This window comes from Megascapheus bottae, chromosome 7, assembly GCF_031878675.1.
Source record: "Megascapheus bottae isolate mThoBot1 chromosome 7, mThoBot2.hap1, whole genome shotgun sequence".
NCBI classification, from domain to species: domain Eukaryota; kingdom Metazoa; phylum Chordata; class Mammalia; order Rodentia; family Geomyidae; genus Megascapheus; species Megascapheus bottae.
The window spans coordinates 75,016,223-75,040,954 of record NC_143515.1 but is presented as its reverse complement, the minus strand read 5'-3'; the positions used below and the strand labels follow the sequence as shown (position 1 = coordinate 75,040,954).

The 24,732-nt window shown below is 40.7% G+C and overlaps 1 protein-coding gene across 3 annotated transcripts in view; it reads left to right on the top strand.

Annotated features, from left to right (window-relative positions):
• The first annotated feature begins 5,607 nt into the window (after positions 1 to 5,607).
• The window catches only part of Ddx1 (DEAD-box helicase 1), a 37,008-nt gene continuing 17,883 nt past the window's right edge, over positions 5,608 to 24,732 (top strand). The window contains exons 1-13 of one of the 3 annotated variants that reach the window (XM_090337430.1): positions 5,608 to 5,698; positions 6,375 to 6,490; positions 10,395 to 10,478; positions 15,102 to 15,153; positions 15,413 to 15,476; positions 16,029 to 16,058; positions 17,003 to 17,099; positions 18,208 to 18,255; positions 21,254 to 21,337; positions 21,510 to 21,593; positions 22,363 to 22,439; positions 23,233 to 23,305; positions 24,649 to 24,725. In XM_090337430.1, coding sequence (XP_090193556.1) covers positions 10,460 to 10,478; positions 15,102 to 15,153; positions 15,413 to 15,476; positions 16,029 to 16,058; positions 17,003 to 17,099; positions 18,208 to 18,255; positions 21,254 to 21,337; positions 21,510 to 21,593; positions 22,363 to 22,439; positions 23,233 to 23,305; positions 24,649 to 24,725 — 705 coding nt within the window. In that variant the 5' untranslated portion in view covers positions 5,608 to 5,698; positions 6,375 to 6,490; positions 10,395 to 10,459. Of the gene's footprint in view, positions 5,699 to 6,374; positions 6,491 to 10,394; positions 10,479 to 12,345; positions 12,425 to 15,101; positions 15,154 to 15,412; positions 15,477 to 16,028; positions 16,059 to 17,002; positions 17,100 to 18,207; positions 18,256 to 21,253; positions 21,338 to 21,509; positions 21,594 to 22,362; positions 22,440 to 23,232; positions 23,306 to 24,648; positions 24,726 to 24,732 lie in introns of those variants that run through there. The other 2 variants (XM_090337431.1, XM_090337433.1) reach the window with 2 other exon arrangements.

Below are 24,732 nucleotides of genomic sequence, written 5' to 3'. Positions count from 1 at the left end.
ACATGTGGGATAGAATTTCCCTCAGGTTCTCTTCATCTTTTAACTTCTTACAGAAACTCCTCAGCTTAGATATCCTCAAATATTTCCTGCACACCATTCTCTTTTGAGAAAGGATGGACAGCTGACAGATATACTCATTGTCTTTCTATCCAATGTAATTTCTCCAAATGTCTTCCCAGTTCACTAATTTACAGCTTTGTCAATGTTTAATCATCCCATCTAGCTTTTACAAATATATGTATCATGTTATATATAATAAAATAAATTGTATTATATAAGAATTGATATGTATAATGAAGAACCTCTAGAAATATTTAATTATTTATTTAAAATCAAATATGGATATATTATTATTAGTTTTCTTGATAATGGCTATTCTAATTGAGGTGAGGTGAGATCTCAGTGTTTTGATTTGCCAGAGATGTTTTGTAGCCAGAGATGCTGAACATTTCTTCTTGTGTCTATTGCCCATTCTTATTACTTCTTTTGGAGAATCTCTCTTTAAGTCTTTAACTTAATTAATGGGGTTGTTGCTTCTTTGTGGATTTTAGGGGGATTGATTTTTGAGCTCTAAGTATATTTTAGATATGAAGCCCTTTTCTGATGTATAGCTAGTAAAGATCTTCTCCCAACCTGTGAGCTTTCTACTTATCCTGCTAGCTATGTTATTTGCCATGCAGAAACTCTGCAGTTTAATGAAACCCCATTTACCCATTATTTCTTTGATTTGTTGTGTTTCTGGATCTTAAGAATTTCTGACATATGCCAAGGAGTCCTAGCATTTCCCCTATCCATTCCTGTAATATTATTAGGGTATCTGATCTTACATTGAGGTCTTTGATCCACTTAAAGTTGATGCTGGTGCAGAGTGATACATAATGATCTAACTTCAGCTTTCTACATGAATATAGTTGTAAAAATTATATTAAGCAAAGAAAGCCAGACCCAAAGAAACACAGGCTGCAACGTCTTCCTCATTTGGAATAACTAGGATATGTCTAGGAGATTCTTAGCCAAGGATCACAATAGCTCAATAGTAATGTGAACATGACCGTATAAAATAATGCTAATCAAAATGAACTCAAGAAATGGAAGCAAATAGTTTTCTTATGATACTATTTGCAGTTCTTTCCTTTTTTCACTTTTGACTTATTCCTTGCTGTCATTGTTTTTTTTTTTAATTTCTGTACCCTTTGTCATTATATAAGCTTATCTGGTTTGGGGAATGGAAGGGGAATCAGAAATAGTGGAACAAAGGATAAGCCAATGCAGCAGTGATACTATACTATATTGGAAATGAACTTCACAACTTGGGGGGAGAGGACTAGGAGGAGTGGGAGAAAATGAGAGAGGGGTAACATTATTCAATAAGAAATGTACTCATGGGGCCAGGAGTGTGGCCTCGTGGTAGTGTTTGCCTAGCATGCATGAAATCCCTGGGTTTGATTCCTTGGTACCACATATATAGAAAAAAAGAGAGAGACATAAGTGGTGCTGAGGCTCAAGTAGTAGAGCACTAGTCTATAGAAAGCCCAAGAACAGGGCCAGGAGTTTGGTAGAGTGCTTGCCTAGCATGCACGAAGACCCGAGGTTCAATTCCTCGGTACCACATACATAGAAAAAAGCCAGAAGTGGTGCTGAGGCTCAATTGGTAGAGCTCTGGCCTTGAGAAAGTCCAAGGACAGTGCTTAAGCCCTGAGCTCAAGCCCAGGACTGACAAAAAAAAGCCCAAGAACAATGCCCAGCTCTGAGTTCAAGTCCTAGGACTGGCAAAATAAAAGAAATATACTCATTACCTTCCTTATGCAACTGTAACTCCTCTGTTCCTTTTATGATAATTTTTTGAAATAAAACAAAATGAAGCATGCTGCTCATTTTGTTACTTTCTTATGTTTCAGTTCATATTTGGAAATATATGAAGCATATTGTAGACTTTCTCCCTGATAATTCTAATATTGGAGGATCCATTTCTATTTTTTTCCTTCTCCTGCACATGGTAGTGTCTCTATTGCCCAAGTGTCTAACTACTTGTTCCTAAGTTTGGGGATGCAATATCTGAGGATTGTTTGAGAACTCAGAATGCCTTCCATGGGAGGCCTTCTCTGTTACAAGGTACCTAGAAGTCTGGATCACCTCTAATGAAGATTCTAACACACAGGTGTCCATACTTATAAGAAGGACAAGTTGTGCCCATGAATTCTCAAAAGTGACTTTCATATCCATTTAAATTCCAGGCTGAATGACCCGTTTGGTTTTTATTCACCTCATGGGAATTAATGGGGAAAATATAGCAATTCATAGGTGCAAACATCCACTAGGAAATGCTCAGTGGTCAGTGAACCACTCTCCAGAGGCCCAAGCCTCTGTCCTCAAACTGCTCTATTATCCCCTTGGTCACCTACATTGTTGCCATCTTGAAACCTGGTGATTTTCGTTCTTGATTTCTCTGCAAAATTTCCTGCCCCTTACCAAGGCACAGGATTATTTTTAACTTTTTATTCAAAATTCATCTATTGATGTGTGTGTGTGTGTGTGTGTGTGTGTGTGTGTGTGTGTGTGTGTGCAGATTACAGGTGCGAGTCACCAAAACCTGGGTCATCCCTTTATGTTTAACACTGTGGTTCTGTTTTGGGGTTCTTGCTAGCACTCTTGGTATCAATGGGAGTCTTTCATGATCTATTCTCTGACAAATTGCCTGACAAAAAACACTTGGGGAGGGGGGTGGATTTAGCCTAGTGGTAGAGTGCTTGCCTAGCATGCACAAAGACAGTACCACATACATAGAAAAAAAGCTGGTGGTGCTGAGGCTTAGGTGGTAGAGCTCCAGCCTTGAGAAAGTCCAAGGACAGTGCTCATGTCCTGAGCTCAAGCCCAGGACTGGCAAAACAAAACAAAACACTCAGAACATAGCAGAGGGGAAATAAAGTGAGGGAATTCTCCCCAACTTTGCCCAGGCAAGTGAAGAAGCTCTCGCAGACCGCAGACCGCAGACCACAGACCAAGCAGCCAAGCCACAGGACTCGAAAGGGATTGGCAGAGTCCAAAAGGAATGGCTTTGCTTGCCAGTTTGTACTAGATACATCTGAGGCTCTCCAGAAATATCTTGTAGGGGGTCTAATAAATGAATGAGGATTCTATACCACCAACTGGGAGTGAGATCAGTGAAATTACAGTATTTCAGATTGCACTGGCTACTAGTCATGCACACAAACTTGGGGATGCCTGGGGAGTCTCAAATAACATCCATAATTCAAGAATTCAAAGGGCAGCTTCAAAACCAAATTACTGTAATTCTTTGTGGACAGGGACAATGGCTTTTTAATCGCTGTAAATGCAGCTGGAGGGGAGATGCTGAACAGATTTGTATTGCCTCTATGATTTATTCATGGCAAGGTTGATGCTGTTACAGATTACCCTGTTGCTTAAAGAGATTATAATCTTTAAAATAAATTTTTTTCCTCCTGAAAAAGTAATACAAGCTTACCAGACATTTTCTCAATAAACAGACCATTTGTCAGTTAGTTTCTTTTCTTCCCTTGTCGTGAAGGAAAATGCTAGCCAAAAATAAACATTAAATAGACTGCAGAGTAATTAGAGAGTTTTGATTCTGTACAATACTGACTGAAATATGGAAGTTATTAAAAAACATACATTCTGTTATTTGAGAAAGCTACATTATTATGCATCAAGAATTAAAAATTACTGGAGAAAGAATTGTTAATGCTTTTCAGTAATATTAGTTTTAGCTGTACTAGTTTTGAGCTTAACTACTCTGAAGCTCTTGAAGTACTTTTTGTACAGTCTAAATTGTCACATCCTGATATAGACATGAGATAAATGATTTTCAACAAAGAAACTTTACAACCTGATTAAGTCACAAAAGAGCTGGCTGCAAGAAAAACAGAAGGCTGGAGGCATGGCTCAGATGGTAGTGCACCTCCTTATCAAGCAGGAAGATCTGCATTCAAATCCCAGTATTTCGATCAACACATCCATCAATAAAAGAAGCAGGAAAGAAAAATTGAGTTGAGCAATATAAGCCAAACTTCAAAAGGCAAATATTTCATGATTTTGTATATGTAACATCCAAACCTAAAATGATGACAGCAACGATGCTGATAAAATGGGGCATAAGCCAGGCACTGATGGCTCATGCCAGTAATCATAGTTACTCAGGAAGCTGAGATCTGAGGATCACAGTTCAAAGCCAGTCTGGGCAGGAAAGTGTGTGATTCTTTTTTTTTTTTTTTTTGCCAGTCCTGGGCTTGAGCTCAGGGCCTGAGCACTGTCCTTGGACTTTCTCAAGGCTAGAGCTCTACCACTTGAGCCTCAGCACCACTTCCGGCTTTTTTCTATGTATGTGGTACCGAGGAATCGAACCCGGGTCTTCATGCATGCTAGGCAAGCATTTTTAACCACGAGGCCAAACTCCCGGTCCCGTGTGTGAGATTCTTATCTCCAATTAACCATCAAAAAAAAAAAACCCAAAGTTGAGCTGTGGCTCCAAGTGGTAGAGTGCTAGCCTTGAGCAAAGGAACTCAGGGATAGCACTCAGGCCTTAAGTTGAAACCCCGCTACTGCCAAATATTGGGCATGAGTGTTCAAGAAGGACTAACTAAAGGATATGAGTGGGGAGGGGAGAGGAGAAGGAAAATAATGAAAGATAAGGGAATGGAAATATGATCTAGATATAGATAGCATAATGAAGCCTACTAAATACTGTTTGGGAAAAGAAGGGAAGAGAATGAGATGTAATGAAATGTAATAGAGGTGTGAACTTGCTCAAAGTACACTATATACATCTATGAGTTATCACAATGAAACCTCCTAGTGCCATTAATGTATGCTAACAAAAATGAATAAATACAAAGAAAAATGACAGGATTTTCAAGTCTTTACCAAATTTAAGTCATTATACAGCATTAAATATACCCATCATTATGCTACAAATTGCATTATGATTTCTACATATTCAACCCCAATGATAAAAGGCAAAACTCAATTTTGTACATACACAAAATCATGCAATATTTGCTTTTTTGCCAGTCTTGGACTTGAACTCAGGGCCTGAGCACTGTCCTTGGACTTTTTCAAGGCTAGAGCTCTACCACTTGAGCCTCAGCACCACATCAGGCTTTTTTCTGTGTATGTGGTACCAAGGAATCGAACCCAGGTCTTTGTACATGCTAGGCAAGCACTCTACTACTGGGCCAAACTCCTGGCCTCTGCCTTTTTAAGTTTGGCTTATATTGCTCAACTCAATTTTTCTTTTTTGTTTCTTTTATTGATTGATGGGTTGATTGAGATACTGGGATTTGAATGCAGATCAATTGTTCAGTGTCATTTCTTCAACTAAACATCTACGATCTGCTGCTTTTTTCATCTCCTCCTAGAGCCAGAAAGGCCTTAGTTTGTGTCACAGCTCTTTTGCAGATTAGTTCTATGGCCTTGCACGAATTATTTAGTCTGTCTGTTTTGGCTCCCTAGTCTGATTAAAAGTCTTTGTGGTTAGTAGGCATGTACTTTATCATGTCCCCAGTGTGCATGCTCACTCTCCCTTCTTCTCTCCCTCCCCCCTCTCTGTTATTTTTCAGATAGAGGCTTGTATTTTCACTCAAGCTAGCTGCACTTGACAACTTCTCCAATCTACGTCTCTCACTTAGGATAAAGCCCCACACCATCAAACCTGGTTGATTGGGTAAGATGGGGGTCTCACTAATGTTTTGCCTGGGTTGGTCTCTTGATCCTCATAATTTCTGCCTCTTGAACAGCTATAATTATGAAATGTAGTGCCATGCCTGACTGAAAACTTCTTTTATGAACCCAAATTAGTCAGACTCCTCTGAGCTACAAAAACCATAGACTTGGTAGCACATATACAGAAAAAGCAGGAAGTTGTGCTATGGCTCAAGTGGTAGAGCGCTAGCCTTGTGCTGAAGAGCTCAGGGACAGTGTCCAGGCCCAGAGTTCAAGCCTCACTATCAAAAAAAAAAAACAAACCCTATAGACTCTGAACACAATTTATTTCATCCATCCTCCATCCCTTTCTGGAAAACAGGTCTCCCCTCAAAATTGACCTGACTTTTGTAACTATCACAATAGAGTGAAGAAGAAATGATACTGCTTCTATGTAAAGGTGATTGCTCTTGAGATACTCAGGTTCAGAGTACAAATACCATGTTGTGTAAAACCCAGGCCACATGAGATGCCTGGATGCTAAAAGAGCTACAGCCAGATACTCATCAACATGAATATCAAGTATAACAGGTGAACAACCGAATCTTCTAAACACCTCCAGCTCCGGCCTTGGAGTTATTCAATGGATGGGAATTATGGAATAGCTGTAAGTCTTACTGAATGTTCCTTATTTACAGAATTTATGAGTTTAAAAGCACACAAAGAATTCTTAAGCCGTGGCATTTTGGGGGAATTTATTGTGCAGCCATGGAAACTGGAACATCACTCTACAGAACTACTTGAAGCAGCATTTGTAAGTCCCATTCTTACCATTGTAACCATAAGCACTAGGCACTGTGTATTTCTATATTCAAAATTATTGTCTGCAGGCATTTCGAGAAAATGATTACCATTGTGTGTGTGTGTGTGTGTGTGTGTGTGTGTGTGTGTGTACTGGAGCTTGAACTCATGGCTTGGGTACTGTCCTTAGCTTTTTCTGCTCAAGGCTGGCACTCTACCACTTGAGCCACAGATCTACTTTCAGGTTTTGGTGGTTCACTGGAAATAAGAGGGTTTTGTTAAATAAATAAATTTACTGTGATTATAGAGGTGATATAAAGAGGATTATAGTTACATGAGTCAGGTAATTAGTACAGTTCCTTTCATACGTGTCTTCTGTTTTGTTTTGTTTTTTGCCCATCTTGGGGCTTGAACTCAGGGCTGGGTACTGTCCCTGAGCTTCTTTTGCTTAAGGCTAGCACTCTACCACTTAAGTCACAGCACCACTTCTGGCCTTTTCTGTTTATGTGGTACGGAGGAGTCAAACCCAGGGCTTCATGCATGCTAGGCAAGCACTCTAAGCCACATTCTTAGCCCAGTCCTTGTTATTTTTGAGGCAAGGTTTTACTTCTTATCTGAAGCATGTCTGAACTACAATCCTCCTATTTATATTTCCCACTTTTTCTGGAACCATAACTGAATAACACGAAGTGTAGCTTTTCCTCTTTTGAAAAGGAGTCTTTCAAACTCTCCTGAATATGCTGGCCAGAAACTATGATTCTCGAGATCTTCCCATGCGCCACTACATCCAGCTAAGGGTTGGGTTAGCCTCTTGGGAACTTTTCTGTCCTAGCCTCCCCTTTAGCTGCAATCCTCCCACTCTCAGACTCTCACAAGATGAAAGGACTGAGCTACAGTCCCCTGGCACATCTCCCTTCTAATGCAAATTGTCTTGTTTCAAGCTACTAAGGACTCAGAAGCCTCATTATGGAGAAAGTATGTGTGAGCAGAGGGAAAGCAAATGCTATGGGCACAGACAGTGAGTAGGAAGTTGGAGAAGTTAGTTCTGGGTGCAGGTGCAAAATGGCTCAGTACTTCAAGTGATGGAGCTTGAGGATCCTGGAAGATTCTGGGCTGCTATATTCAGAGCATTTGTTAGGCCCACAGCTGGTCTCACAACCTCCAGGCCATGTTCTCTTCTTTCCTTCCTTCCTTCCTTCCTTCCTTCCTTCCTTCCTTCCTTCCTTCCTTCCTTCCTTCTTTCCTTCTCTGCTTCCTTCTTTCCTTGCTTGCTTGCTTCCTTCCTTCCTTGCTTGCTTGCTTGCCAGTCATGGGGCTTGAACTCAAGGCCTGAGCACTGTCCTTGGGCTTTCTCAAGGCCAGAGCTCTGCCACTTGAGCTGCAGCACCACTTCCAGCTTTTCCTGTGTATGTGGTATGAGGAATCGAACCCATGTCTTTGTGCATGTTAGGCAAGCACTATACCCGTAGGGCCAAACTCCTGGCCTCCATGTTCTCTTTCTAAGGCTTCAGATGAGCACCATTTCTCCATGTCGTCAGCATTGCTCACTGGAGCTGATGAATCACCAAGATGGCAGGCATGGGCCAGAGCTGCAGTCAGGCCTGCCCACCAGTCAGCACACAGACATCAATCATGTCCCTGCCTGGCTTGCTTATAATGAGAGCAACGGTTAGTGAGATCTCTTTTTCTGTTTTGCAGTCCCTTGGAAGCTCCTCCAGGCTGCTCTCTGTTGCCCTCCTTCCATATATCTGCAGCAAAGGACTTCATGGCCACTTCTTTGGGGGATACAGAGTTATAGATCCATGAATTTATGGCTGGTCGTCAGGGTCCTCTCTGGTTTCTGCTTCATAAGGTGAGAGCTGGGGCAGTGAGAATGATGTTGCATTCTAGTAGATCTGGACCAGCTTCTGACAGATTATGTTGACAAACACATAAAATTCAATGATTATTGCGTAGCTCCAAATCTGTGAGAAACACAAAGGGAGGAAATAAAGAGGCCGTCTACATGTGAGTGTGGTCATTTCCACATGGCTATCAAAGTCAGGTGAACAGTGAATAGAAGGGAAACCAACAGGTTTAATGACAACAGCAAGTCTAGAGACAGCAAGATTTATCCCAGAGGACACCACGTGAACACAGCTTTTCCTGAAATTGTGGGGTTACTGTTTGCTACATTAATACAAGAGGGAATCTTTTAGATAGCCAATCTGTGAGTTGGCCCTGGGGATTCTTGACTGCTACTCATGTCCCTTTGTGTGTAAAGACACAAACTGAACAGACCTGTGTGACTAAGAAGAGTCTGCAGTGGTACTGCTGAGCCACTTCAGTGGCTAGCTATGCAATAAAACATGTTCCTCACACTGCTTTGTTCTTTAGGATTGCTTGCATGGGAAAGGAAGGGTTTGAGGTAAGGCGCCAACATATATATTGCACACATACAATGCCAGTGTTAACACTGAAGAGCCCAGAAACAAATGCACATAGAGAGCTGTGGCTCCTGTTAACTCATGGCCCCATTGGGTGTGTGATTTGCCTTTAAAAGTTGATGCTCAGGCCGGAGTTTGGCCTAGTGGTAGAGTGCTTGCCTAGCATGCACAAAGACCCAGGTTCGATTCCTCGGTACCACATACATAGAAAAAAGCTGAAAGTGGTGCTGTGGCTCAAGTGGTAGAGTTCTAGCTTTGGGAAAGCCCAAGGACAGTGGCTCACTCCCTGAGTTCAAGCCCAGGACTGGCAAAAAAAAGAGATCATGCTCTGGCCAGAGCTAAACCCTAGAAAGAACTCACCAGCAGCTTCATCACCACTGAAGCAGAGATCAGAAGACTGCCCAGCTAAGCAGCTTCTCAATGTCTACATCACAGAAGTTGTGTATTGTTCCATAGCAATAGATATGCAGTGGGGGATATGAAGTCAGATCAATTTTGGCTTTGTGAGACAGAAAACTCAGAGGGGTGTGTGTGTGTGTGTGTGTGTGTGTGTGTGTGTGTGTGTGTGTGTGTGTGCCTGCTATTGCTGGTGCTTGATCTTAGGGCCTTGTGTTCTCATTTTTTTCTTTTCACTTGTAGTTGATTTTCTACCACTTAAGTCACTCCTCCTTTTCTGGCCTTTTGCTGGTTAACTGGAGATAAGAGCCTCACAGACTTCTCTGCATGGGCTGGCTTCAAACTCAATAATCATATAAGACATTTGAAATTATGGTAGGTGCTGATGGCTCATGTCTAGCATCCTAGCTGCTCAAAAGCTGAGGGCCGGAGAATCAGGGTTGGAAGCCAGCCTGGGCAGAAAAGTTCCCAAGATGCCATCTCAAGTTAACCAGCAAAATTCCAGGCTAAAGTTGTAGCTCAAATGTTAGAGCGCCAGCTGGGAGCAAGAAAAGCTGAGCAAGAGAATCACTCAAAGGAGGGAAATTTTCTCAGACCTTCCTGCCCAGCCAAGAAGCCAGCTAAATGCAACTGAATGAATAACCCTAGGAATGCCCACATCAGTGGAAGAACCGACCAGTTGACCTTTGTACGACGTCTTCAGCCCACAGAATCATAAGCTAATTCACTGGTTGTTGAATGAAGCCACAAGTACATTTTAGGTGGTTGTTAAACTGAATCCATAACCAAACCTAATATGGGAAAGATATTCCAGTCAAAATGACCACTTAAGAAAACACGTAGTAGCATGAGACAATCTGTGTATACACTGGATTGCTCGTAAGTCAAGTGTATAGAAGACAGTGACAGGTGATGGATGGGTCAGTAGGAAGCTGGACATGGAGGATCTGATGTGTGCCATTCCAAGGAGGATATGTTCAAATGCCTTACCAATGAAGTGCTAGTGCAGAAAAAGGAGAGAGCTTTTTGATGCAAGATATGGTCAATATGGAATTCAAGATCCACTTCTGAATCCTTTGTTCTTTCATCACATAGAACTGAGGGCATGCATTAGAAGACAGAAGTGCTTTTGAAGAATGATCGTTTGCTTCAAATACTGAATGGCAGGACTTGGAGGAAGTATGTAATAAAGAGAACTGTTTTCATACTCAACCTTGTGTGTGTGTGTGTGTGTGTGTGTGTGTGTGTGTGTGTATGTATGATATATCTAGCTATCTACCTATTTATCTAGTGTTACTAGGGGTTAAAGTCAAATTCTGTGTGTGTGTGTGTGTGTGTGTGTCCATTCGTGTGTACACTAGTGCTGAGTTTGAACTCAGGGCGTTGTGCTATTGTTCAGGTTTTGCCAATAGCATCAACATCTTTTGTATTGAAGTAACTTCTCTTTCTTGCTTCCTTCCACTCGATAGCTAAATCTTTAGGAATAAGGCAGCTTGCTTTAAGTGTTTTCAGAAGGAAATGGGAACAAAAGCAAGGGATCTAGTTGATGCTAACAAAAGAACAACTCAGACAACTGCTTTGCTTTGTATGCGGTATATTTCATTTTTATTTTCATTGTGAAACAATGAGTATTTAATAACCATCTTTAGTTGTGCTTTCACTACCCAGGCCAAATGTCTTCCTTGGAGCCACAATAGTTGTTTAACTTGTCCTCTAAATGTTTCACTATTCAACATTCAGGAACGTTTCATTTCTTCTTTTTCTGTACTTCATAGCAACAGGTTGGGCATCAAGCAAGAGAACACTTAGAGTAGCTTAAAAATGAGGAATTCTCAAGTCATAAATGGTCTACTGGAGGACAGACCTGGGCTCTGTCCCATCATTATGAAGAACCTAGTCTCCTATGTTCACTTTCAATAGCCTTACTATGGACCTTTTATCTTCCTGATCATTGCTACCTTTGTAGGAACCATGCCAGTGTTTCAGGAGAAAGAGACTTTATTCGTAGTGAAGAAAGGCAAGGGACAGGAACTTCTATAGTTGAATTGCACTTCCAACAAAATTCACGTGTTGTGAATGCGATAGTATTAAGAGGCAAGACCTTCAGAAGGTAACCATGAAGGTTTGTTTCTCATGAATGGAGCTAAGGAGATTTATTACACAGCATAGACGGTCATGGAAAAAGGACAGATGACATTTGAACTTACCTTTTGTTCTTTTTTTTCTGGTTGTTATAGCTTTAAATTGGAGGAGGAATCGGGAGAAAGGGTTGAGTACATATAATTGCTCCTCAGTGCCAGTCCTTGTATTTTGCAGGTCCTAGGTGTCAGGCAGCAGACATAGGTGGGATTGGAAGTTCACGATCTCAGGACTGTTCAGGTGGAGTGTCGAAGTTTTTTTTATCCTGCTTTTAGTTAATTTATGGGCCTAGTTGAGGAGTCAGTGATTCTGAACAAAATCACCTGCTAAGGTGGGTATCAGGTGCTCCTAAGTCGTGGTTCTGTGGGAAATGAATTCAGTATTTTCTCTCCAGGTCAGTGGGAGGCCACAGGTTCTATTTATCAGTGTGATGTTGGGGGACTAGACCAGAAAGCTGTTTTCTATAGTATATTGTCCAATACTACCGATCAAACATCTTTTTTGGGGGGTCATGGGTCTTGACCTCGTCCTGGGCGCTGCCCTGCGCTCTTCAGCTCAAGGCTACCGCTCTCCCCTGGAGCCAAGCCCCGCTTCCCATTTTCTCGAGGTTCACTGAAGAGTCTCAGGTCCTTTTGTGCCCAGGCTGGCTCCGAAGCTTGATCCCCAGATCTCAGCCTCCTGAGTAGCCAGGATGACAAGCGTGAGTAAAAAGGATCATCCCCACAGCACGATGTGAACAAATGGCATCGTAAGGGCAACAGGGTCTTGGCTCCTTATGGAAGGCAATGCTGTGAGTCTGAGGAGCCGGAAAGCAGAGCAGTCGGGGCGGACCTTTCCTTCCCTCGGAACCATTCTTTCGGGGCCGACTTCCTGCCCGGACTGCGAACGGGGCAGGCCCAGGGCCGGAAGCGGGCGGTGCACTTCCCTTCGGCAGGGACGGAGCGGGTGGCTCCGCGGAGGACCGGCGACCATGGCGGCCTTCTCCGGTGCGTTGGGGGCGGGGGAGACGGCTCGCTGCGCGCCGGGCTCCGGGGCAGCGGGGTGGGGAGTGTAGGGTCGGCCGGAGGCTGAGGGGCGCTGTCTGCGGCGGCGGGGACGCCCCGGCCTCCGAGGGGGCCCCGGCCGCGCGGCCCGGTCCCGCCAGCTCCTCCATCGCCCGCCGGCTCCGCCGTCCGCCCCGTCCGTCCGTCCGTCCGTCCTCAGGCTGCTGCGTCCAGATCGGCGGCGGGAAGGAGGCGGCGGCGGCGGCGGGCGGTGCTGCGGGCGGCGGCCTCCTGCTGAGCCGCCGACGTGGCCGCGGCCCCCGGGAGCCGCCTCGCCCGGCGTGGGGAGGAAGCGGGTGTGGGGGTGTGGGGGGGCGGTGAGTGGGGGGTGGGAGCATTTGACATAGGGGCTCATCTTGCCCGTCTAGTTAATTGCTTTTAAGATTCTTCCAAGAACTCAACTCTTATTACACATAAACCTTTTTTTTTTTAAATTTAAATATCACCAGATTAATCCATGGTTAGACTTCGGAGCCGCAGGGAAAGCATGCCCTCACGTGCACATCTGCTCCGTGTGCTTTACAATTAGCTGTGAACCTCTTGGGCGTGAGTCACTCTCCTCCTTCCAGACGGGTTTTTTGATGGAGATGTCTCTCTTCCCCTGTCCAATTCCCACTATTACAAAGATCCAGTTGGCCTTAAAGATAGGGAATTTGAGTCGGAGGCCAGTGGCTTGGGCCTGTAGCCCTAGCTACTCAAGAGGCTGAGATCCGAGGACCACGGTTGGGAGCCACCCAAAAGCCAGAAGTGGAGGTGTGGCTTCAATGGTAGAGTGCCAGCCTTGAGTGAAAAGAATGAAAGGGCACATCACCCAAGCACGAAGTTGAGGCCCCAGGACTGGCACAGATATATATATATTTATATGTGTGTGTGTGTATATATATATATATATATATATATGTGATAGGTTTGTATAACAGGAAATACACGAAGTTTTTTTTTATTTTTAATGTTTTTGACCTGTTAAAATGACTTATGTTAATAATGTATATTTTTCTGTTTTCTCCAGTAAGAATATGCAGGAATTCATAATCTCCAGTGGCATTAGAGCAGTTAAGTCTCTTAATAGTAAGAGTCTTGAAATCTCAGCTGTTAGTGAAAACAGCGAAGATTTTTAAGGTAGTTCTCAGCTGTTGTTATTTTGTAGGTGCACATCTTTGTGAATCATACACAGATTTCAGGAATGTTGGAATAAAGGACTGGAAGGAAAGCCAGGTGCTCGTGCCTCATACCTGTGCTGTTTGCTACTTAGGAGACTGATATCTGAGGGTCATTCTTTGAAGCCAGCCCTGGTAAAATCCATAGAAGTCTGATTTCCAAATAACCAGTAACAAGCTGAAAGGAGAGAAGTGACTCAGGCGATAGAATGGTAGGCTTGAGTGACAAAACGAAGGGAAAATGCTCAGACCCTGAGTTTCAGTCCCAGGACAAAAGGACCAGTATAAAAGGACTGGAAGAGTCTGTAATAAGATGAAATAAAGATACAAAGAACTGAAGAACTGAATAGTCCTGTTTTCCTCTTCACTGGTAGAAGACATGGTTTCAAGGAAAACCTGTACAGCACATAACCAGAATGGGACTACCTGGACTTGGCTGAAAGGAATCCCTGGCCATACAGGTTCACAGCTTATTAACAGATTTTCCAGAGGGAGATTTTAGGTTAGGAAAACCTCTTTTTTCCTTTTTTATTTTTTGGAAAATGGTGATTCTACCCACCCCAAAACTATTGTAAAGCATATAGCCATTTCATAAACTAACAAGAATTGCAGAATTCCAAAGGCAATTATTTCTAGGGCTTGGTTATTTGAATGTTACTCATTTGTTAACAGGGATATATACTTTATAATGAAGTTATATAGATTTGGTCTACAAATTTAGACTGAAGATTAAGTATCATTTTTCATCTTGAAGGTAATTTTAATCCAATTAACTACTTAGAAGTAACTTACCCTCTTTTATTTAATGTGCAATGATACAATAGCAAAATCTAGTCACGAATAACCCATTCTACTCAGTTAAGACTATCCTTCATGTAGAGTTACTTAAATACATTCACAGTTAAGAGCTGGTCTTTGTCATCTCTTAATTGCTCAAGTTTTCACTACTAGCAACTTCGTTTAAACAAAATTGTGATTATGGCTGCCATTTTTCTCAGATTCCTCTCATATTTTTGAGGATGTGATTGTTAAGATTCATAAATGCCACAAAATCCCTAAAAGAAAGGACAAAGGATCTAGCTAGAACCCTATCTTTGAGACTTTTTAGTGGCCCAGTAGTTAGTTGGTAAGCAAACACTGGTGGCTTCTTTTGTGTGTAGATATAACAGTATACTAGACAAATTACATTATTCTCTAATGTTTTTGGAGCCCTACAAGGTTGGTAATGTAAGCCCTACAATGTGGGGAAAACAAATTTATGCACTTGACAAAGGTCACTTGATAGGAATTGAGAACTTAGAGACAAGCCTCCTTCCCCAAACTTAATACTGTTACAGCAGTGCCACACAGGATCTGCCCGGCAGAAAGGGCCTTCTCTCAGTTCTGTAAAAGTCATCGTAAGAGCCATGTGGTTTGTGGCAAGGTTAGTATACATGTTCTTAAAAATTCCTTTTTATTTTCAGAGATGGGTGTTATGCCTGAGATTGCTCAAGCAGTGGAAGAGATGGACTGGCTGTAAGTACCAGAACTTAAATGATACTTTATAACTTGAATGGTGATTTTATCAGAGAATTTTTAGTCCAGTGGGTTATGTGAAGTTCAGTTTTTCTGGTGATTCTTTAGGTGATGGAATGCTTTTGTTGAACTTTCATTTCTAGCTGGAAAAACAAAGATGTATTTATCAAATGATCTCTTTTAGGTTTACAATTTAATGATTTAATCAGCTTAAGTGACTTTGTTTTTGACTAAAATTATCTAAATACAATTTTTTCAGTCTCCCAACTGATATCCAGGCTGAATCTATCCCACTGATCCTGGGAGGAGGTGATGTGTTGATGGTATGTTTGTATTGACTGAGTGGAAGCTGGGACAGTGTGTTGAATGGTTCATTGTATACAATTAAAAATACTATTTTCACCAAATTAATTTTTAAATTTACCAATGTTGATGAGATAGTGAATAGAAGAATGCAAGATATGACCCTGGAGGAGTAGTAGATAGTACCATAAAATAAGTATATCTGGGTGGGAGAGAATAACTTGGGATTAAATGGAAAACAGTTTGCTTCACATTTTTGGGGAGTCGGTCTTTCTCAGATCTCACAGTAAGGAGTTTGGGAACTTTTTTGTAGTGGTGGTGTGTAAGTTTGTAGTGGTGGTGTGTAGTTGATGTGCTGCATGGTTACAGGGAGGGGAAGGGAGATCTTAAAGGGTTTGAGAAAAGTGACATGATTAGTCAGGGTCTGATAGAACTGAGGAAGTCTGGATAGTCTTGAGGCACTGTGAAAATAAAGGAGGTACCAGTCATATGTTACAGATTTGATATTTTTAGTTGATAATTTAGAAATTGATGATTTATAAACTCTGAAATTAATTTTTCCCTTCCATCAGGCTGCAGAAACAGGAAGTGGAAAAACTGGTGTAAGTAATACAATTAAATTTGGTTAAGAGCTGCATTTTAAAGTGTTTTCAACACTAGCTTTTATTTAGGACTATTTAGTAAAATAATCACCTCCAACTGGAAAGAATTGATGGCTTGACCATTGAGTGATAGACACACACACACACACACACACACATACACACACACACACATACACACATTCTTGTGGCTAGCAAATTGTGAAGCTTTACAAAAGAACCTAATTAAGAATGTAATTATAGGGCCTGGAGTTTGGTTTAGTGGTTAAAGTGCTTGCCTAGCATGCACGAAGACCCGGGTTCGATTCCACGGTACCACATACATAGAAAAAAGCCGGAAGTGGTGCTGAGGCTCAAGTGGTAGAGCTCTAGCCTTGAGAGAGTCCAAGGACAGTGCCCAGGCCCTGAGCTCAAGCCCAGGACTGGCAAAAAAAAAAAAAAAAGAATGTAACTATAAATGGGTCCTGAAGAATATCTTCTTTAGATTCATTCTGTAGGTCCTTTTTTTTTTTTGAGGGTCATGGGCCTTGAACTGGGCCTAGGCGCTGTCCCTGAGCTCTTCAGCTCAAGGCTACCACCCTACTCTTGAACCAAGCCCCACTTCCCATTTTCTAGAGGTTAATTGGAGATTAGAGTCTCAGGTCCTTTTGTGCCTGGCTGGCTTTGAACCTTGATCTTCAGATCTCAGCCTTCTGAGAAGCTAGGATTACAGGCGTGAGCCACCATGCTGGGCTCTGCAAGTCATTTCTTAAGCTTTAGGCCCTCATCTGGCTTATATTTCTTCTGTCAACTCTTTGTTATCTTTCTGATGTTTTGGGTTTGGGCAATTGAAATTGGGAGCAACAATCTGAAGTACATATAATTATTTAGTATGCATACATAACTTCAGTTTATATTACTAACAATATCTGAATACTAATATAGAGAACTTATTTCTTTGATAGGCTTTTAGTATTCCAGTTATTCAGATAGTTTATGAAACTCTGAAAGACCAACAGGAAGGCAAGAAAGGAAAAACAACAATTAAAACTGGTGCTTCAGGTAAGTGTTATACATCGATACTTCGTTTAGCACAAATAAGTTATTTACTTTATGGCATTTAGAAATGTTATATTTAAGTAGGTTTGTGAAATTAGGTACCCTGGAAACCACATATGCAAAATGCCATTTGGAGCCCAAAATACAGGTAGTGCTGCTACTGAGGAAATACTGGCATTTTGGAAAGTACATTTAGTTATCTTTGCATTTTTATTAACTTTATAACTTTTTTTTTTTTTTATTGGTCATGGGACTTATACTCTGGGCCTGGACGTTATCTCTAAGCTCTTCAGCTCAAGGCTACTACCCTACCCCTTGAGCTACAGCTCCACTTTGGCTTTCTGGTGGCCCTTCTGGTGGCCCGGGCTGGCTTTGGATCGTGATCCTCAGATTTCAGCCTCCTGAGTAGCTAGGATTACATGCATGAGCCACCATGCCTGGCTTAAACTTTATAATGTTTCATGTATAATGTTGAAGGTGACTTATTTTGTGAGAGAAGTATTAGGAATGGTTTTATAAATAATATATGTAGTAAGCACTACTTATATGGTAGAAAGGATTGCTACACACCAGTAAAATAGGCAGCCTTCTCCTTTACTATGGGGGTTAAGAGGTAGAGTCTAGGATGGTAAAATGTTAAATTTGAAGTCACTGTTTTATTTTTAGCCCTATTTATACAGAGGTTGATTTTTTTTATTAGGTTTCTCATCCTGACAGTATCATGAATGATCTTTCTTTAATTTCCTCATCTTTAAATTAGACCGTAGACCATGTGTAACTTTTGAAAGTAGTGAATTAAGGACTTAACTGTTGTCCAGTTATTTTACAGTGATTAAAGTCAGCTGGCTTACTTACCTAGAAGGGAGGGCAGAGGATCAGTGACCTCTAATGCCAAGGGGACAGAAGCAGTCGAGGACGTTTGGTTGTTATCCTTGTAAGCCAGTGATTAGTACCATGATGGCTTTAGACTTCCCCTTAGTTTCATTTTATATTCCAAATATTGTATATAAAGTCTTATTAATCTAGAGGAATTAAAGTTTTCGAAAATATAAAGTCTTGTAGGGTATTTTAATTTCAGGTTTATAACTTTTTTAAATCTTAATTTGTTTAGTGCTCAACAAATGGCAAATGAACCCATATGATAGAGGGTCTGCTTTTGGTAAGTATATAAATTTTACTCATTTGTAATTCAGAAATTTTTTTTTTCCTGAAAAATAGGTGCAGCAGCAAGACATTTATGGGAAAATATGATGTATGTATGTTAATTTATCAAATATTAGACTATAGTCACTGTAGTTCATCAGTATAGTGCAGAAATAGGAAGAGATAGATGAAAATGGCAGAGATAAATTCCAGGATATATGAGAAATGAATATACAGGAGAAAATATAGCATCTCAGTGGAGAAAAAGAAATAATTTATTCAAGAAAAGTGCTGGCACAATTGATGATCCATCTGGAACAATAAAAATGGACTTCTGTGTTATCATAATTAGAAATAAATTTCACGTGAACTTAAGATTTAAACTATGTAGTGTGTTTCCATGCACATGCATGCGTGTATAAGTGTATAAAAATTGAAGTATAAGCCTGATGTGGGGACTCAGCCTATAATACTAGCTACTCAGGAGGCTGAGATCTGAGAATCACAGTTCAAAGCTAGTCCTGGCACTAAAGTCTTTGAGACTCTTAGCTCCATTTCACCAGTAGAAAACTGGAATAAAATAAAAATAACTAGAAAATCACTTACACAATTTAGTGAATTACAGATTTTCTTAAACCAAATGGGAAACACCAACATTGTATAAGAAAAAATAGGTCTATATTTTAGGTTTTTTTTTTTTTTTTGCTATTGTTGTGGGACTTAAACTCTGAACCTGGTCATTGTCCCTGAGCTGTTCAGCTCAAGGCTATTGCCCTACACCTTGAGCCACAGGGACACTTCCTGTTTTCTGGTGATTAATTGGAGATAAGTCTCACGGACTTTTTAATGCCTGGGCTGGCTTTGAACTACAATCCTTAGATCCCAGCCTCTTGAATAGCTAGGATTATAAGTGTGAGCCACTGTCCCCAGCTACATTTTAGTTTTATAACTTAATATTAGATGGTCACATAATGGCGTTTAACTGTGATGTTTCCATAGGTGCATACGTTATGTATCCATTGTGTCCATCTCTATTATTTTTAACTGTCCCTTCTCCAGGCATATTTGGGATTTGGGGTGGTGGTAGAATTTTTGTTTTGTTTTGAGACAGTCTCTTATATTGCCCAGATTGTCCTTGAATTTACAGTCCTGTGACTCAGTCTCTTAAGTACTGGGGTTACAGACATATTCCCATGTGTCTGCTGAAAAAGGTATATTATGTAAAATCAATTTAAATATAGGAAAGATAGCATTACAATGCTTTGCTTTCTTTTTTTGGTGGCACCAAGGTTTGTATTTAGGGCATATACTTGCTTAGCAGGAGCTCTATCTACTTGATCCATGCCTCTTCTCCTTTCTACTTTTTTCTTTTTTGAATAAGGTCTTTTGCTTGTGCTACCCTAAATTGGAATTCTACTTTTTTTTTTTTTCCCACATAGCTGGGATAACAGCCACATGCCACTGTGTTGAGCTTTTTATTGGTTGATTTAGAGGGTCTTTTGAACTTTTTATTTAGGCTGGCTTCAAAGAACAATTCTTTTGTTCTCAGTCTCTTGGGTAACTAATCTTACAAATATAAAAGGATTCTTTATGTAAATAGCAGTTAACATTCTAGTAAGAAAGAGCAAACAATAAAGAAAAAAGGTAAAGCTATAAATAGGCAGTTAAGAGAGAAGAAATTAATGGTTACTAAACATGCAAGGATCATACAGGTAGTAGAGAAATGGAAATAACAGTGAGCATGATGTCGGAAGCTCATGCTTATAGTCCCAGCTACAGTCAGGAAGCTGAGATCTGAGGATTGTGGTTCAAAGTCAGCCTTGCAGACAAATTCATGAAGCTCTTGTCTCTAACCACAAAAGGCTAGAAGTAGATCTGTAGGGGTAGGAAATGAAAATTAAAAAAAAAAGCCCAGAACCAGGATATATACATAATAAACGAACATAAAAACAATTTAAAATAAGAGCATAATCAAAGAGATGACTTAAGTCAAGATACATTGTACACTAAATGGATATTTTAAATTGTAACTCTTGTATAATCATTGAAAATAATTTAAAATCCAATCACATAGTCCTAAATAGTCTAAAAAAAGAAATTAGAGATGTTTCTTCGTCTGGTGAGAACAAATTCAAAGTGTGCCCTACTTAGAATTTTCTTGAAAAGTTTGTCCTTATTTTTTTTTTTTTTTGTGCCAGTCCTGGGCTTGAGCTCAGGGCCTGAGCACTGTCCTTGGACTTTCTCAAGGCTAGAGCTCTACCACTTGAGCCTCAGCACCACTTCCGGCTTTTTTTCTGTGTATGTGGTACCAAGGAATCCAACCTGGGTCTTTGTGCATGCTAGGCAAGCACTTTAACCACTAGGCCAAACTCCCGGCCCCAAAGTTTGTCCTTATTAGAATTTAAAAAATGCATTACTGTAGGATCCAGCTCCTTAGAATAAAAACCAGCAGTTGATGCTTTTTGTTGCACCACTACTTGTAATGAAGAAATCAGTGAACAAGTAAGTTTCATTGGTTGGAGAGTGGTTTAACTAACATTAGAACTGTTGTATAATAATCACAAAGGAGTAAGAACTAGAGTTATGGAATCTTTACCGGTGTTGATGAATGAGAAAAATATTTGTGTGACTGTAAGGTCAGCCTTCCTTCCTCTAATAGCCCCAAACAAAATCTGCTACTCAACAATTTTAAGAGTTTCTCTTTGCTCGTGAACTGTTTCAAAAGTTCTAAGCTTTATTTAAGTCATTTCTACAAGCCCATGCTGTTGTTTTCAGACTTGAATGACTTCATCTCTGAAGTGTGGAGTTGTGTGAAGAGGTGATATGAAGGATTTGCGTCCAGGTTCAGGTGGTGATTGTTAGGGAGAGTACTGTTGTCACTCAGGAACCAGCAAGCCTCAAATTCTAGAACAGTGTAATACGTGGATTTGTTTTCAGAGGGAATTGAATGTTTTTCAGAGTGTATGACCTAAAACTTGTACTTATATGATTTCTGTGCTTTTTCTCAAATCTAGCAATTGGGTCAGATGGTCTTTGTTGTCAAAGCAGAGAAGTGAAGGAATGGCATGGGTGCAGAGCTACCAAAGGATTAATGAAAGGTATTGGAACCACATTTGTATAAACTTTTGAGACTTTGTATGAACTTACCTTAAGTGTCAAATGCCATTTATGTTCATTATTTGGTATATATCAATGATAATTCAGAAGCTACATGGTAAATGAATCATAGGTATAAAATTTCTGTAAAACTCAAAAGTATTGCCCTTACAGGAAAACACTACTATGAGGTATCCTGTCATGACCAAGGGTTATGCAGAGTCGGGTGGTCTACTATGCAGGCCTCTTTAGATCTAGGTAAGTGTTTCTGGAGTAACGGAATTGATTGATTTATAGTTGCAGAATTTCAACGTTTTGTAAGTTTGGGAAACATAGACATTTATGTTTTAGAAATAGAAAAATAATATTTGTTAGTACTTTTGCCCTTTTCCAAGAAAGATTAGAAGTTAACTTACTTGAAACACAGCAAGACAAAGATGTATTTTAACAGTATGAAAGTAGGGTAAATAGCTGGGCGTGGTGGCTCACACCTGTAATTCTAGCTACTTAGGAGGCTGAAATCTGGGGATCAGGGCTCAAAGCCATCCCGGGCACTAAAGTACGTGAGACTCTCATCTCCATTTAACCACCAGAAAACTGAGTGGCACTGTGGCTTAAGGGAAAGGGTGGTAGCCCTCAGCTGAAGAGCTCAGACACAACGCCCAGCACCAGAGTTCAAGTCCCATGACTGACAAAAAAAAACAAAAAAACGAAAAATAGGTAGAAGTGTGTTAAGAATATGAAGTCAGGGTAAGGTAGCGTGCGTAATTAGTTCCAGTCAGCATCTTATAGATATATCAGAGCATTGTGGTTTTCCATCTGGATTTCTTAGTGGCCACAGTAAAGAGGGAAGTGGTGTAGTAGCCATAGTATATTGCTGGTCTCCCTAGGTTGAAAATACTTTGGATGTTTCAGAATTTAGAAACTTTCCTATGATATCTTGAAACAGAGGTAAAATTAGTTTTTCTCTATGGCTTGTAATTTTCTGTGTATGCCTATCACATTAAGTCAACTCTTTTAAATCTAGGTACTGACAAATTTGGATTTGGATTTGGTGGAACTGGAAAGAAATCCCATAATAAGCAGTTTGATAATTATGGAGAGGTAAGCCATGATTTAAACAGCATTATTAAGCCTTCTCACATACTTGATCCCTTATGGCATGACTGAGGGTATAAAAATGATTCTCAAAAAAGTGTATTTTCTGCATTTTTCTCACAGCATCAGAACAGAAATATTAGAAAAGAATATAAATATATGATATAGTATTTCTTTCATGCTACCTATTAGCCCTTCCAAAATTAGCATTTTCTACCATTTTGTCTCTTTTATACCCATTCTGGCTTTGGCTCTTGTATGTATGCTATTGACCTTAGTTTGATCACATTGACTCTATAGTTAGTTCTTCAGGTAAACTCCATCCCATGGTAATCCTCAAAAACCTGTCAGATGCATCTGCTGCTATATACTGTTGTGTGCACTGTTAGACTTTTTCTATTCCTATGTTACTGTTGAAAACATTTTTGAGGGGTTAGAGGCTCAGTAGGTCAAGCACTAGCCAGTGAACAAAAGCATCCGTGCAGGTTTGAGTCCTGGTCTTGGACCTGAGAAAAAGAGAAATTTTATTTTGGAATATAGCCCCTGCTTTCCCTGCTTTTTTTTGTTTTTTTTTTTTTAAATTTTAGTTTTTATTGTCGATGTAATGTATAGAGTAGTTACAGTTACATTTGCCAGGTAGTAGGTACATTACTTCTCATACATTAATACCCCTTCTCATGTTTCTGTCCCCATTTCCCTCTCCCTACCCCCTCCTGCTTTTATTTTTGATAGTGTAACTGAACATTAACTTCATTTAAAATTCTGCTTGTTAAAAATGCTTTGCTTTCTGGGTTTCTAGGAATTCACTATGCATGATACCATTGGATGTTATCTAGATATAGATAAAGGACAAGTCAAGTTTTCCAAAAATGGTAAGCCTTGGTTTAATCTTGGCAGTATTATGTTTTTTGTTTTTCTTTTTTTTGATGGGTCATGGGGCTTGATCTCAGCCTGGGGGATGTCCCTGAGGTCTTCAGCTCAAGGCTACCACCCTACCGTTGAGCCAAGCCCCACTTCCCGTTTTCTGGAGGTTAATTGGAGTTACGAGTCTCAGGTTTTTTGTGCCTGGCCTGGCTTTGAACCTTGATCCTCAGGTCTCAGCCTCCAGAGTAGCTAGGATTACAGGTGTGAGCCACTACACTGGCTGGTATTTATGATTTTTAAAGATTGCCTCACCCTTCCTGCCATTTCCTTTTATTTGAATGTTTATTGTGGATTTGCTTCATGCCATGTATACTGATAAGTGCTGAAGGCAGACAAGAGAATGGAATGTGCAGGGAGGATTTCTCTGTGGGGCCCTGATTAACGGTGGGGAGTGGCAACTTGCAAATTCCATATTAGGTGGTGGTAAGTTTGTGAAGGAGAGTGTATAGTGACAGTCATCTGGGAATGGGTACTTTTTGATAGACTTTTCAGAAAAGGCTTTGCTGATGACATTGAATAGAAGTCACAGTTGTGTGGTGGGCTCTGTGGATATCTTGGAAGAGCAGGTCAGGTAGAGGGAAGGTCCTGAGGTAGAAGTATATTTGCGGTTCCTGAGTCACAGTGAGGAGTCTCTGGTATCTGAGTTCACTGACTCAGTCAGCAAAATATCTAAGGTGTGGATTCCTTTGGTTAGAAGTCTGCTTGCTGTGCACAACCCAGCCGAGAAGGATGACAAGAACCAGGAATAGGTAGGGTCATGGGTTCTAGGTGAAGAAAACTACTGAAAGAGAAGGAGTAGGCAGTTTGTAGCCAGTGCAGTTGGTGGTTCCGTTTTAGAAACAGGGAGTGAGAATTGACTGCTGGATTTTGGGAGGAGGTGGCATCAATGTGTGCATGACAGTTTTGGTTATGGGTGACGAGAGCTGATTGAGTCAAATCAATAGACAATGGAGTGAAAGGAAGTGAACATGATGAAAATGGAAATCAGAGTTACTTCTAAAGAGAAGGCAAATGGAAAATAAGGGGAAGGAAAGGGGTACAGGAGGCCCTCTGTGTCTAATGTGGGAGTGTGCTGTGTGGTGTGCAGTGGCAGTGACCTTGTAGATGAGGAGTAATGAAACTAAGGGTACAATTTGAAGAGTAAGTAAAAGCCTGGTTCCACGTGGCATAGTTTATCCTTGGGTCCAGAGGAAAAGCATGAGTGAGTACAGGTAAATTGACAGGTTGGTGATGAGTGAGTGAAAGCCCTTCTCTATTGTTTCATTTCTCTGGTTTTGTTTGCTTCTTTAAGGAAAAGATCTTGGCCTAGCATTTGAAGTACCTGCACATATGAAAAATCAAGCTCTTTTTCCTGCCTGTGTTTTGAAGGTAATTA